The sequence below is a fragment of the Mobula birostris genome, chromosome 21, assembly GCF_030028105.1.
Source record: "Mobula birostris isolate sMobBir1 chromosome 21, sMobBir1.hap1, whole genome shotgun sequence".
NCBI classification, from domain to species: Eukaryota; Metazoa; Chordata; class Chondrichthyes; order Myliobatiformes; family Myliobatidae; genus Mobula; species Mobula birostris.
The window spans coordinates 31,416,024-31,432,238 of NC_092390.1; the positions used below are offsets into that span (position 1 = coordinate 31,416,024).

Sequence of the window (16,215 nt, forward strand, 5' to 3'; positions counted from 1 at the left end):
AAAAATATGCAATTTTTATGTGTATTCTTCTGCTTTTAAAATGTTTTGGAGCCTCCTCAATTCTTTCCAAATTCTTCAGCAAGTCTTGCTATTCCCCTTGTAGGGTATCACTCTGTTGTGCAAGTTCCTGTTCTCTTCAATAACTACACACTTCATTATTTCACATATTCTGCACATGTTCTCTTTCCAATGCCTCACCACACCAATCTGGCCTGTGAGGTTCATGAAGCCATTTATTCATTGAATTGTGAGGGGAATCTTAATGATGAAGACATACAGGAGTGAGGGAGGTCAGCTGGTTGAGTGGCATTGCAACAACAGCCTTGCACTCAACGCCAGTAAGACCAAGGGAATGATTGTGGGTTTCAGGAAGGGGAAATAGGAGAGCACAGACCAGTCCTAATCGAGGGGTCAACAGTGGAAAGGGTGAGCAGCGTCAAGTTCCTGGGTGTCAGCATCTCTGAAGATCTATCCTAGACCTACATATTGATGCAATTACAAAGAAGGCATGCTAGCAACAATATTACATTAGAAGTTTGAGATTTGTTATATCACCAAAGACTCCAGCAAATGTCTACAGATGTACCATGGAGGACGTTCTAACTGGTTGAATCACCATGTGATGTGGAGGCACCAATGCACAGGATCTTAAAAAGCTCCAGAAGGTTGTAAACTCAGCCAGCTCCATAAAGGGCACCAGCCTCCCCACATTGAGGGCATATTCAAAAGTCGATGCCTCAAGAAAGTGACATCCATCTTCAAGGACCCCCACCACTCAGGACATGCCTTCTTCATATTATTGCCATCAGGCAGGAGGTACAGGAGCCTGAAGTCAAACAGTCAAAATTGTAGGAACAGCATTTCCTCCACTATCAGATTTCTGAATTGTTCATGAAACCACTATTCTGCTCTTTCTGCACTACTTACGTATCTTTTCTATTGCTTATTGTACCTTATGGTTTTTTTAAAATGTACTGCACTGTTCTGCAGCCACAAGACAGCAAATTTCATGGCATATGTTATTGATAATAAGCTGCATTGAAATATGAAGACAGTACATGTATATTTGAAAAGTAATTATTTTTATTTCAGCTCTAGAAAGTATATAACAGGCACTCTGCATCAATAGCTGCAGGGAAATGCAAGACAAATCAGGAACAATTAAATATGTAAAAGTTAAAAATCTACAACCAAAGGAGTGCAACAAGCCTGTGAACAGCATTCAGTGACAAAATATACATTCTGACAAATTTGCCATGCTCTTTTACCAAAACAAAAAGCGCTCTTGGGAAAGATTCCTAACAAATAGTTCATATAAATTTATAAATATTCAGTGAGTTTTAACAGTTGATGGTAAACTTGTTAAACAGAGACAGGAAATACAGATCAAAATGTTGTTATCGGCTACATTAAATCAACATTTGAACACCACAGTCTCGTTAAGACAAAATTTTACATTTATCCCGAAAGGTTTCAAATTCTGTCAGCCAGGGTTACATTTATTGCAATTCGATGACTTTAAGGAGATAACTTCATCCAAATGTTTGCAACACAGGTATATTAAAATAAGATGAGTTTGCATATACAGTGAAATTACCTAAAGCAACGATAATTACAGTCATGTGACTTTTTTGTTGCACGTTCACACATTTCACAGAAATGATGCATTACATCATCATTGGTTTCACAGTTTCCCTAATACTGAATATAATTAAGGGTACCAAAGGATATTTTCTGTAAGTTGTACAATATATTAAAAAAAGGTCAATTTAACCTTACAGAAGAGAGAATTTATAGAGAAGCCACCTAAGAAAGACTGATTATTGAGGTTCACCTGTTTTCTTTATTTTTAAATGCAGCATTAGGCCAAATTCATAATTTTATTTTGGATGCCATGTGTTTTAAGGCACTTGAGACAATGCCGAACCCAGTCTAACCTATGGGAGAAATTATCTTTACAATGTCCTAGAAATTTTATTCAGCAAACCTTATTTTTCTTACAGTTCAACAGTGTCAAAATATTTTATAACAAAGATAAATGGAGTGACAATATGGCAAATATTTAAAGTCAGCAAAAAAGAGGTTAATTAACAAAAACAGTCACAATACCCAAGGCATATCTGCTTATTTACAGTAATATGGAGCTTGTGGTCCTATTAAATAAAAACAATAGATATTACAGTTTAATAATATACAGCTATAAATATGTCAGAATTCTTTTGACCCACAGGCTTTACAAGTGTTTGATTTAATCTTGCATGAGATTGTATTTGGAGCTCTCTCCTCACTTTTAGTAAATACATTGCTCCCTTCCTCCATGCATTATTTTTATATTCAATTTCAGGATTTCAACAGAAATATGATTATCTTCATTCACTGTATCATTTGTAAGGACAAACAGCCTGCAGAGCAGTGCAGAGTTATCCAGTGGTAGATGCAGTAATTAGTAAGTGTGGTGAAGGCTACTTAAAGCATTAGTTTCAAATGTATCATAAATTTGTACAATCTATGAAGGGCTGGTGTTTTCTGGGGAAGTATGCAGATTTACATATCTTCAGATTAAGGATTTTTTAAAGGGTATGCTAAAGTATATTCTAAAGCATGTCCTAATATGGTAAAGTGTATCTGTAGTGTCTTTATTACACATACAATATTTATGTTCTTCTGTGGAACACATTTCTTCGAATAATGAGAACATTAAATTCAAAGAGGATAGTTTGTTCACATGGGTATAGTGGGCGAGCTCTGGGTTGTCAAAGGAAAACCCAAGTGTAATTTTAGTAACTTTACTGGATAGTTAATAATAATTTTAGTTACTCATGGTTTAGCGTCCCTTTCTTTTTTCCTATTCTCCTTCTGTTGAAATTCTACCACTGTACGACAGAAAAGATGAAGAAAATATTTGTGCTGGTAAAAGGATGTTAATTCCTTTAACATCTGTGGATGGCTCAAAGAACTTCTTAGCCAATTAAGTTCTTTCAATACACATTTAGACACTGTTGGAATGTATGAGAAATCAATTTGTGCAGAGCATGGTCCCACAACCAGCAGTGACCTGTTTGAAGACATTCATTGAGAGATAAATACTGTCTGATTAAGGCTGTGTGCAGGAATTTAAATGTCTGCTTTTGGAGGGTATTTACACAGACATGCATTATACAAATACAGACAATCATACTCAATATGATTAATTTTTTTTGAATGAGACTTGCGTCTTTGTATTCTCCCCCACCATCCTGCAACCCTACCTCACCCACCCCTGCTGCACCCCTGACCCTGCCATGGTGAAAATTGTTCAGTGTGAACTCCAGCCTCCAGTTCACACAAAATTGATGTGAAGCTACTAAGTGAGTAAGAGGCCTAAATTCTAATCAAGGGAATTTTAAAACGAGAACACTGCTATTTAACAAGCCTTACACATAACTCTTACCACTTGAGAAAAAAAACAAGTTATTGAACATAGTTTCCATAGACAATTATGTAAACATTTGTTGACTATGTTCAGAAGTCCATAGTTTTAAGCTAGCATTTAAATCCACTGGCACGCCAAACAGAAGTTCAGAGGCAGTATTTGAGCTGTAGTATTTCTACTAGTTTTACACTGCAATGTATTTGCTTTATACAGAAACTGAACTCACTTCCAAGTTCGAGACACCACTGAATATTCATTTGATTGTTCAGATGACTACTGCAGGGTGCTTAGGGTGGATGTTGGGGGAGTCGTGGTGAATTGTCAGAAGAGGTGGAGAACTGATCCTGATTGCATTGACAGTTGTGCTTTGTGTGGATAAATACCAGATAACACTTTTAATTATGTTACTAAAACACAAGGTAACAACTAGACTAGAAATGATTAAAGCCCATAAAGTTACAGCACTGACCGAACATGTAAGGTGACCAATAGCTTAATGGGTCTTTTTCTGAGGGAGGTGAGGGATACATATACACACTGACCTGTCACGTACAGGGTCCTGTGCACTGACAACAGTCTCCACCAAATTCATTTCCACAGCAACTAAAACTGTCCCTTGAATAAAAATCCCCTGAATAAATAACTGCATTTGTCTTTTCATTTTAATTAAAAAAAAGGAATAATCTTGATTTAGATTAAGTTCAGCTGTTTACAACAATCCATTTTTACCTTTTCACTATTGATTTGCCTTTGGAGCGAAGCACTATTCACCTCAGTGAAGGAAAAGCCTTATATGTGCGCAAATAAATCAAGTTGCTCTATGACCACCATCTAAGTTGCTAACTTTAGATCCGAACCTAAAGAGTGCTTCTCAAAGAACACCACTGCAATGATCTAACAGTAAGAGTTCCAATGCCACCATCAGCACTGTATCAGGCATCCGTCAAGGCATCTTGGTGACCCAGAGCACTAATCGTCCTCCTTTCCTTTCCACTTGCTGGCAGTCTTTTTCCTTTTTCCTTTTACAAAGATGCTGTCCTAGGCAAGGCAGAAGCAAGTTTGAAGGGACAGACTCAGAAATCCGCATCCCATCCGGAATTGTCGTCGGGAGGTGGGTCATCATTATCTTCGGGGAAACTGTCAAAGTTACTCGTGTCTGTTGGAGATGTCACCTGTGTAAAAAAAACACAACCTGCCATTTTAGTCAATGAAGAGATGAGTTCACATGAGTGGCCTGCTTGAGCCTCTATTTGGCTTTCAAGAGCACAGGAGGCCGTAGGTAGCACAGAAAAAACTGCGAGAAGAACTCAGTGGCTCGACGAAGGGAGAAGAAACCCAGGTGGATAGGTATGTGGTTAAGGGCAGATGGAACCAGGAAGGGATAGTATTGTAAGTGAGGAAACAGATACGATAGGTCTCAAAGGCAAGGACCCTGAACACAGTCTTGTTAGTAAAGGATTTTATTTACAGAAGGCAAACATGGGAAAATAGCAACAGAAGCAACACACACACAATTTACAGTAGTCAGATCAGCGATAAAACACACACGGACAATTAATAAAATCGTGTGGGAACAAAGTACACACGCGCACACACACACACACACACACACACACACACACACACATACAACCAAGGGAAAAGTCAATACGATACCCGACACCCTTGACTCTTTGCGGATACGGCTCTTATGATATGAGGGACGATACCCACACTCCTCACCCTATTCAATGCACAACTCACCAATGGCAGGGTGGTCCCTTGGAGGTAGCAAAAAAGAGAAAGGGTCAAGCACACGTGGCTTCCTTTAGAGTGCAGCAGGGCTGATGAGTCCAGCCCAGGTGATTCACAGGGAAGCCGATGGCTCGGTGCCAGCAGGGTTAAGCTGATTACAAAGGCCAATTGCCCGGGGTCAAGTACAAGGCTAATTAAAGGGGCCAATGGTTAGGTGTGCATTGACGGGCGAGGAGGGGTCAAACCTTGGTTTGCAGGTGGCGTGTCTTTCGACCAGGTAAATGGGCAGTGCTGTCACGTGACAGTCACAACCCCTCCAATACAGGATAGGAAAAGTAAATGACAGGATAAGAAACTCAGGTATGTGGTTGTGGGCAGATGGGGCCAAGTGGAAAAGGATTTGGAATTGGGAATAGAATTGGTTTAATAATGTCTTATGTACTGAGACACAGTACAAGCGTTTCTTGTGTACTGTTCATGCAGATCAGATCATTACACAGTGCATTGAGTTAGAACAAGGTAAAACAATAACAATACAGAATAAAGTGTAACAGCTACAGAGAAAGTGCTGTGCAGGTAAACAATAAGGTGCAAGATCACAACGAGGTGGATTGTGAGGTCAAGAGTCCAATTTACTGTCCAAGGGAACTATTTAATAGTTTTGCACAGCTGGGTAGAAGTTGTCCTTGAGCCTGGTGTTCGTGCTTTCGGGTTTTTATACTGTATCATTACGTAGGTGACTTGAAAACGGAAAATTCAATGTTTGCGCTATTGGTTTGCAGGCTACCTAGGAGGCATTGTTCTTCCAGTTTGCGGTTGACTTCACTCTGGCAATGGAGAGGTCTGAGGACAGGCAGGTCAGTGAGGGAATGCGAAGTGTTCTTGAAGTAACATGGAACCGGATGTGCAAGATGACAGTTGTGGACCAAGTTCAAATGACCATAAGACATAGGAACAGAATTAGGCCATTTGGCCCTTCGAGTCTTCTCTGCCATTTTATCATGGCTGATTCATTTTTCCTCTCAGCCCCAAATTCCTGCCTTCTCCGTGTATCCCTTCATTCCCCGGCCAATCAAGAATCTATCAACCTTTGCCTTAAAGGGCACTGTTTTATTCTGAGACTGCGTCCTCTGGCCCTACACTCTCAAACCATAGGACACATCCACTCTATCCAGGCCTTTCAACATTCGATAGGTTTTAATTAGCTCACCCCTCATTCTTCTGAATTCTAGTGAATACAGGCCCAGAGCCATCAGACACCCTTCATATGAGAAGTCCTTCAATCCTGGAATCATTTTTGTGAACCTCCTTTGAATTCTCTCCACTGTCAGCATGTCCTTTCTAAGGTAACGGGCCCAAACCTGCTCACAATACTCCAAATGGGGCCTCACCAGTGCTTCAAAAAGCCTCAACTTTACATCCTTTCTTTTATATTCTAGTCCTCTTGAAATGAATGCCAATATTGCATTTCTCTTCCTCACCACTGACTCAACCTGCAAATTAATCTTTTGGGAATCCTGCATGAGGATTCCCAAGTCCTTTTGCACCTCAGATTTTAAAATTTTCTCTCCATTTGGAAAATAGTCAACCTTTTCATTTCTTCTACCAAAGTGCATGACCATACACTTCTCGACACTGTATTACATCTGTCATTGTCTTAATCTGTCTAAGTCCTGAGGAAGTAATCTTCACCTCCACCTATCTTCCTGTCATCTGCAAACCTTGCAATAAAGCCATCACCACTCTGTCAACCAAGTCATTGACATATAACATAAAAAGAAAAGGTCCCAACACAGACCCATATGGAACACTACTAGTCACTGGCTGCCAGCCAGAAAAGGGTCCCTTTATTCCCCCTCTTTGCCTCTGGCCAATCAGCCACTGCTTTATCCATGCCAGTATTTTTCCTGTAAAACCATGGGCTCTTAGCTTGTTAAGCAGCCTCATGTGTTGCACCTTGTCAAAAGCCTTCTGAAAATCTAAGTACACAACATCGACCATTTCTCCTTTGTCTATCCCACTTGTTACTTCTTCAAAGAATTCCAACAGATTTGTCAGGCAAGATTTTCCCTTGAGGAAACCATGCTGACTATGTTCTATTTTATCATGTGCCTCCAAATACCCTGAGACCTCATCCTTAACAATCAATTCTAACATCTTCCCAACCACTAACGTCCTTTCTTCTGCTTTTCTCCTTTCTTGGAGTGACATATGCAACTTACCAGTCTTCCAGAACCATTCTAGAATCTAGTTATTCTTAAAAAATCATTACTAATGCCTCTACAATCTCTTTAGCAACCACTTTCAGAAGCCTGGTGTGTACACCATTTGGTCTGGGTGACTTAACTAACTTTCAGTTTCCCCAAGAATCTTCTCCCTAGTAACAGCAACTTCAAACACTTCTGATCCCTGACACTTTGGAACTTCCACCATACTGCTAGAGTCTTCCACAGTAAAGACTGATGCAAAATACTTATTCAGTTCGTCTGCCATTTCCTTGTCCCCAATTACTACTACTCCAGCATTGTTTTCCAGCGGTCTGGTACCCACTGTCACCTCTCTTTTAAATTTTATGTACCTGAAGAAACTTGGTATCCTCTTTAATATTATAGACACTAGACAATAGGTGCAGGAGTAGGCCCTTCAGCCCTTCGAGCCAGCACCGCTTATTGGCTAGCTTACTTTAATATTCTATCTTTTCTTTTTTATTGATTTTTTTAGTTGCTTTCTGTTGGTTTTTAATTGCTTCCCACCCCTCCAACCTCCCACTTTTTGCTCTATTATGTGTCCTCCCTTTGGCTTTTACTTCTCTGTTAGCCACGGTTGTGTCATCTTGCCTTTAGAATACTTCTTCCTCTTTGGGATGTATATATCCAGTGCCTTCCACACTGCTTCCAGAAATTCCAGCCATTTCTGCTCTGCCGTCATCCCTACCAGTGTTCTTTTCCAATCAGTTCTGGCCAGCTCCTCTCCCATGCCTCTGTATTTCCCTTTACTCCACTGTAATACTGATGTATATAACTTCAGCTTCTCCTTCTCAAATTTCAGGGTGAATTTGATCATATTACGATTACTTCTCCCTAAGGGTTCTTTTACTTTAAGCTCTGTAGTCAATTCCAGTTCACTGCACAACAGCTAGTGCAGAATACCTGATCCCCTAGTGGGGTGCTCTAAAAAGCCATCTCATAGGCATTCTAGAAAACCCCCTCTTGGGATCCAGCACCAACCTGATTTTCCCAATCTACATGTATATTGAACCCCCCCCCATTACTATTGTAATCTTATATATTCTAATTACTTAAAATAATGTCATCAGATTTGTTTATCATCATTTCACTCTCATCCCTTTTGGCATGCATTTTCTACCTCCTGTTGCAATTTGTAGACTACATCCTTACTACTGTGTGGGGGCCTGTATACAGTTCCCATCAGGGTCTTCTTACCCTTGCATTTCCTTAGCTCTGCCCACAACAATTCAATGCCTTCTGACCCTGTGTCACCTCTTTCTAATGATTTGATTTCATTTTTTACCAATGCCGCCCCCTCTGCCTTCCTGTCTGTCCTTTCGATATAATGTCTCTCCTTTGACATTAAGTTCTTTCAGCCAAGGTTCAGTAATGCCTACGACATCGCACATGCCAACCTGTAACTGTGCTACTAGTTCATCTACCTTATTCCGTATACTGCACACATTCAAATATAACACCTTCACCTTCAGTCGTGTATTCACCCTTTTCAATTTTGGCTGCCTTTTACATTGCAACTCATCTTCCTGACTGCTCCTCCTTGCTAAGAGTCTCTCTACACATTGCCTTTGTTTATAAACCAACTACCTAATCTTTAGCACTATCACTCCAGTTACTACCCCCTGCTAAATTAGTTTAAATCCTCTTGAACAACTCTAGCAAACCTGTCCGCAAGGATATTGAACCCCCATGGGTTCAGGTGTAACCCATCCCTTTTGACGGTCCACAACGCTCCACGATTTACACTTATGGTTTACACTTATTATCACCGATGAGGTCATTTGGGAGCATGAAATGCAATGGACAAGATTGGGGGAGCTGCATGTGAATCTCTGCAGCACCTGGAAGGGCTGATTAGGTCTCTGGATAGTGATGAGGGACAAAGGATAGAGACTTAGGCCCAGTCTATTAAATCTCTTCCCTCTGTTCAATCTCTTCATTCTAGTACTTAAGCCAGAGCACCTTTGTTTCTATCGTATGTCTGTCTATCCTTAGGTTGGGAACCAGAGCTCCCAATATTACAGGCATTGTCTCACCAGGGCTTATATAATTTTAGTAAAATAATTTTACACTTGCAGTCAACCAGCTTGTAGTAAAGGCCAGCACGCCATCTGCCTTTGGTACATTTTTGTTAACTTTCAGTGATTCATGTACAAGGAAACCCAAGTCACTCTGATCATCAATGTTTTTTTGATTTTCTCATCATTTAAGATATATTCAGCTTATCTATTTTTTGTACTAATGTGACTAACCACATCTTTCCACATTATAACCCATCTGCCATGTCCGTGGCCATCATAAGCGAATCTCTCTGGCCTTCCTCTCAAATCACATGGCCATGTCAGCAAACATTTACATCAATCACCTCACTGAAAACACTGAAATACATAGTGAACAGCTTGTGACCAGCACTGATATCAGTAAAACTCCATTAGTCTCTGCTTTTAGACCCAAAAATAATCATTGTAATACTATTCTTTGTTTTGCGTCTGTCAATTGATCACAATCCATACTCACAGAACACAGATCCCTTGTGATTTGATTATTCAATAATCTTTTGTATGGCATCATATCTAAAACATTGTGAAGATCCTCTGGTTCATCTTATATATTCTCCTAATTACTTAAAATAATGTCATCAGATTTGTTTATCATCATTTCACTCTCATAAATATGCTCAATTCCTTTGTTATTTTCTCTTATTTATTAATAGAATCATAGAATCATATAGTATTACAGCAGATAAACAGATCATTCATACTATCCGGTCCATGATGAACTGTTATTCTTCCTGGTCTTATCGATCTGGACCTGTACTATAGCTCTCCATACACCTCTCTTCCATGTGCCTATCCCAACTTTTCTTATATGTTGCAACGAAACTCACATCTACCACCTTATTCCACACTCTCACCCAGCCTCTGAGTGAAGAGGTCCCCCCCCACTTGGGTTCCCCTTAAATATTTCATCTTTTGCACTTAGCCTATGATTCCTATTTCTAGTCTCGCCCAAACTCAGTGGAAAAGCCTTCTTGCATTAACCATATCTTTATCCCTCATAATTTTCTATACCTCTATCAAATTGCCCCTCATTCTTCTAGGCTCCTGGGAACAAGGTCCTAACCTATTTAACCTTTCCTTGTAATTCAGTTCCTCAAGTCTCAGCAACATCCTTGTATATTTTCTCTGTATTCTTTGATTCGTATTGATATATTTCCTGTAGGTAGGCACCCAGAACTGCAAACAACACTCCAAATTTGGCTTTACCAATGCCTTATGGAACTTCAACATGACGTTCCATCACCTGTACTCAGTACTTCAATTTATGGCATCCAATGTGCCAAAAACCCTCTTTACGACCCTATCTACCTGTGGCACCACTTTCAAGGAATTATAGATACACATTCCCAGGTCCTTCTGTTCTACTGCACTCTTCAGTGCCCTACTGTTCATTGTGTATGTTGTACCCTGGTTTGTCCTCCAAAAGTGCTACACCTCACACTTGTCTGTATTAAATAACATCCGCCATTTTTCATCCCATTTTTCCAGCTGATTCGGATCCTATTGCAAGCTTTGATAGCTTTCCTCTCTGTCCACCACACCCACAATCTTAGTATCATCTGCAAATTTGCTGATGCGGTTTACTACATTCTCATCCAGGACATTGATATTGATGACAAATAACAATGGACCCAGCACTGATCTCTGCGGCACACCACCGCTCACAAACCTCCAGTCAGAGAGGCAACCGTCTATTACCACTTGTTGGTTTTTTCCTAGAAGCCAGTGTTGAATCCAATTTCCTACGTCATCCTGAATGCTGAGCAACTTGCAGGACTTTCTCAAAGAACTTGCTAAAGTCCATGTAGATAAAATCCACTGTATTTCCTTCATCAACTTTCCTAGTAACTTCCTCTAACAATTCTAGAAGAATGGTAAATTCTATGGTAATAGAGCCCACTATTTTGCCAGGCTAACCGACCTTTAGTTCTTGTTTTGTTCTCAACCTTCCAAACTGTGGGAACTGTCCAATAACCAAAGGAATTTTGGAAAAAGACAACCAATATATCTGCTATCTTTACTTTCTAAGCTTGCCATGCTTGTCATTAGGTCCTGGGATTTACTGGCTTCTAGTTCCATTCATAACTTCAGTGCTAGTTTACTATTAATTTTAATTTCTTTCATCTTCTGATTTTTTTCCTGTCCTGTTGTTTACACTATTTCCTGGCTGTTTTTTGTGTTGTGTCCAGAAAGATAGACAGAAAATATCAAAAAATTGTCTTGGCCATCTCCTTGTCGACCAATTAATTTCTCCTATCTCATTCTGTTTTGTACACGCCTACTTTTGCAAGTATTTTCCATAACATACATATCTACAGAGATGCATTTACAGTCTGTTTTTGTTTTGTTTGCCACATTATGCTCATAATCCAATCTCCCTTTCTTTATAAATTTTGTTATTGCTCTTTCTTCAGTACTACAATATTTCTGATCCTCAGGGGTTTACAGTATTTTGCTTTTTTTTGGGATAAATTGTAAGCCTTTTCCTTTAAGCTAATTCTAACTTCAATTTACGAACACAGTTTTCCTTTTGTGTTTTTGTTCCTGAAAAGATTATACAGTAATTTTATTGTAATTGAATTGTCTATTTTCTGATATACCTTTTAATATAAGTTCCTAATCTACTATAGCCAATTCATGCTTCCTATTGAACTTTATCTTGTTTAGATTTAAAAGCCAGTTTTAGATTGAACTACATCACTTTCAATCTTTATATAAAATTGCATTTTGACCCCTTAACTAATTAACACAGTACAAAATACAATAAAGCTAATTTCCCTGGTTGGTTCCTCAATTTACTTATCTGGAAATCTATCTAACATATACTATATGAATTTGCTTTTCTGTATGGGATTAAATTTCCCCATGATTAATGTAATGGTGTTGCTTCATGTCCCACTGATTTCCTGACTTACACTGTGCCCTCAGGTTGAAAGACAGCAAAGGCTGCTAATGATGTTTCCTGCCTTGCTGTTTCTTACCTCCATCGAAACTCATTCTATGTCTTGACTTCCCAGCTAAAATCTTTTATCTACTCTATTTCTGCCTTCTTTATTATTAATGTTACAACACCTCATTTTAATTTTGCTTATCTCCTGTAAAATTTGGTATCATGGAATATATTATTCCCAGCCTCAGTCATTTTGCAAATTGGTCTCCATAATGGCTATTAGGTCAAACCAATTAATTTCTGTTTTTTTTTAATGAACTGATCTGCTTTAGAACATAGAACAGTACAGCACAGTAACAGGACCTTTGGTTCACAATATTGTGCCAAACTAATTAAATTAGTATGGAAGACACGAGCAGTGTGGTGAAAGTTCCAGGTGTCAAGGGTTATGAAGTGTGTGAAGTTGCCATGACTAGAGAGAAGGTTCTTGGGAAACTGACAGGTCTGAAGGTGGATAAGTGAGCTGGACCAGATGCTGTACACCCTAGATTCTGAAAGTCCCCCTGTGCCTACACCTCAGTGAGTTCCGCGCCTGCCATGATGCTGAGCTCTTCTTCCACCGCCTCCGTCTCCATGACTACTCCTTTGGCAAGGACTCTCCAGCCCGTACTGATGGCCCCCCCCCTCCATCTTCAACCCTCCTCCTCTTCCTGGACATCCTGCTCTGGTTTTCTGCTTGCTCTGGATCTTTTTATTGCTAACTGCCCATGGGTCACCAATTGTCTCGACTTCACCAGTCCTCTCTCCAATCCCAACCTCACTCCTTCTGAACGCAATGCTCTCCACTCTCTTGCACCAATCCTAATCTCACCATCAAACCCGCAGATAAGAGGGGTGTTGTAGTAGTCTGGCAGACTGTCCACTACCTTGCTGAGGCCAGGTGACAACTGTCAGACAGTTGCACTTACTTACCCCTCAAACAGGACCCCACTAGGCCATTGTCTCCCACACCATCACCAACCTTATTAACTCTGGGGAACTTCCATCCACTGCCACCAACCTCATAGTTCCCTCATCCCGCACCTCCCACTTCTACCTTCTACCCAAGATCCACAAACTTGCCTGTCCAGGTAGACCCATTGTTTCTGCTTGTTCCTTCCCCACTGAACTTATATCTGCATTCCTCAATTTAGTTTTATTTCCACCCCCGGGTCCAGCCCCTTCCTACCTACATCCATGACACTTAACATGCTCTTGATCTTTTGAATGATTTCAAGTTCCCTGGCCCTGAGCATCTTATTTTCACTATGGATGTCCAGTCCCTATACATCTCCATCCCCCTCCAGGAAGGACTCAAAGCTCTCCATTTCTTTCTGGACACCAGACCCAACCAGTTCCCCTCCACCACCACTCTCCTCCATCTGATGGAACTGCTCCTCAGTCTCAATAACTTCTCCTTCGGCTCCTCCCACTTCCTCCAAACCAAAGGTGTAGCCATGGGTACTCACATGGGTCCCAGCTATGCCTGCCATTTTATTGGCTAAATGGAACAGTCTATGTTCGAAGCCTATACTGGTCCCTAATTTTTCCTATGTAACATGGACAACTCCATTGATGCTGCTTCCTGCACTCATGCGGGGTTTCGTCAACTTCATCAACTTTGCTTCCAACTTCCACCCTGCCCTCAAATTTACCTGGTCCATTTCTGACACCTCCATCCCCTCTCTCGATCTCTCTGTCTCTATCTAGAAAGCTTATCTACTGATGTCTTTATAAACCCCTGGACTCTCACATCTACCTGGACTATACTGTACCTCTTCCCATCCGGTTACTTCAAAAAATGCCATCCTCTTCTCTCAATTCCTCCGTCTTTGCCGCATCTGCTCTCAGGATAAAGCTTTTCAATCCAGAACAAAGTAAATGTTCTCCTTCTTCAAAGAAAGGAGCTTCCCTTCCTCTACCATCAATGCTGCCCTCAACACATCTCTTCCATTTTGCACACATCTACTCTTACCCCATCCTCCCACCACCCCAACAGGGATAGGGTCCTTCTTGTCCTCACCTACCATCCCAACAGCCTTCGCATCCAACACATAATTCTCCGTAACTTCCACCATCTCCAACAGGATTCCACCACCAAGCACATCTTTCCACCTCCCCTCCCCCACCCCCCCACCTTTTGCTTTCCACAGGGATCTCTCCCTACACAGCTCCTTTGTCATTTCATCCTTCCTCACTGATCACCCTCCTGGCACTTGTCCTTGCAAGAAGAACAAGTGCTACACCTGCCCCTACACCTCCTCCCTCACTACCATTCAGGGCCTCAAACAGTCCTTCCACGTGAGGCACCACTACACCAGTGAGTCCATCGGGTCATCTAATGCATCCAGTGCTCCCAGAGTGACCTCTTCTATAATGGTGAGACCCGATGTAGATTGAGAGACTGCTTTGCCGAGTACCTACGCTCTGTCCACTAGAAAAAAATCTCCCAGTGGCCACCCATTTAATTCTACCTCCCATTCCCATTCCAACATGTCAGTCCAAGCCTTCTTTACTGCTGTGATGAAGCAACACTCAGGTTGGAGGAGCAACACCTTATATTCTATCTGGGTAGTCTCCAACCTGATGGCATGAACATCAATTTCATGAATTTCTGGTAATGGCCCCCACTACCATTTCCCATTCCCATTTCCCTTTTTCACCTTATCACCTCATCTACCCATCACCTCCCTCTGGTGCTCCTCCCCCTTCCATGGCCTTCTGTCCTCTCCTATCAGATTCCCCTTTCTCCAGCCCTTTATCTCTTTCACCCATCGACTTCCCAGCTCTTTACTTCATCCCTCCCCCTCCCAGTTTCACCTATCATCTTGTATTTCTTCATCCCCTCCTCAGCCCGAAATGTCGACTGTTTATTCTTTTCTATAGATGATGCCTGACCTGCTGAGTTCCTCCAGCATTTTGTGTGTGTTGCTTGGATTTCTGCAGATTTTCTCTTGGTTGTGGATGACGGAATTGATGGCTTTGTTGCAAAGTTTGCAGACGACGTGAAGATAGGTGGAGGGGCAGGCAGATTTGAGAAAGTAGAGAGGCTACAGAGGACTTAGATTAGGAGATAGGGCAAAGAAATGGCAGATGGAATACAGTGTCAGGAAGTGTATGGTCATGCATTTTGGTTGAAGAAATGAAAGGGTTGACTATTTTCTAAATGGGGAAAAAAGACAAAAACTGGGATGCAAAGGGACTTAGAAGTCCTTGTGCAGGATTCCCTAAAGGTTAATTTGCAGGTTGATTCTGTGGTGAGGAAGGCAAATGCAATGTTAGCATTCATTTCAAGAGGACTAGAATACAAAAGCAAGGATGTAACGTTGGGACTTTATAAAGCACTGGCAAGGCCTCACTTGGAGTATTATGAGCAGTTTTGGGGCCATTATCTTAGAAAGGAAGTGCTGAAACTGGACAGGGTTTAAAGGAGGTTCATGAAAATGATTCCAAAATTGAATGGCTTGTCATGTGAAGAGCGTTTGATGGCTCTGGGCCTGTATTCACTGGAATTCAGAAGAATGAGGGGTGACCTCATTAAAACCTATTGAATGGTGAAAGGCCTTGATAGAGTGGATGTGGAGAGGATGTTTCTTATGGTGTGAGAGTCTAAGACCAGAGGACACAGACTCAGAATAGAGGGGTGTCCTTTTAGAACGGAGATGAAGAGGAAAGTCAGAAAGAAGTGAATTTATGGAATTCTTTGCCACAGGCTGCTGTGGAGGCCAAGTCTTCATGTATATTTAAGGCAGATGTTGACAGATTCTTGGTTAGTCAGGGAATGAAGGGAGAAGGCAGGAGATTGGGGCTGAGAGGAAAACTGCATCAGTCATG

General features: G+C 41.0%; 1 protein-coding gene across 8 annotated transcripts in view; it reads right to left on the reverse strand.

Annotated features, from left to right (window-relative positions):
• Positions 1-1,093: 1,093 nt before the first annotated feature.
• LOC140185698 (cGMP-dependent protein kinase 1) overlaps positions 1,094-16,215 on the reverse strand; it is an 815,177-nt gene continuing 800,055 nt past the window's right edge. For all 8 annotated transcript variants that reach the window (XM_072239236.1, XM_072239235.1, XM_072239233.1 and 5 more), the window contains one exon: positions 1,094-4,584. In XM_072239236.1, the coding sequence (XP_072095337.1) occupies positions 4,486-4,584 (99 nt within the window). In that variant the 3' untranslated portion in view covers positions 1,094-4,485. The remainder of the gene's footprint in view (positions 4,585-16,215) is intronic.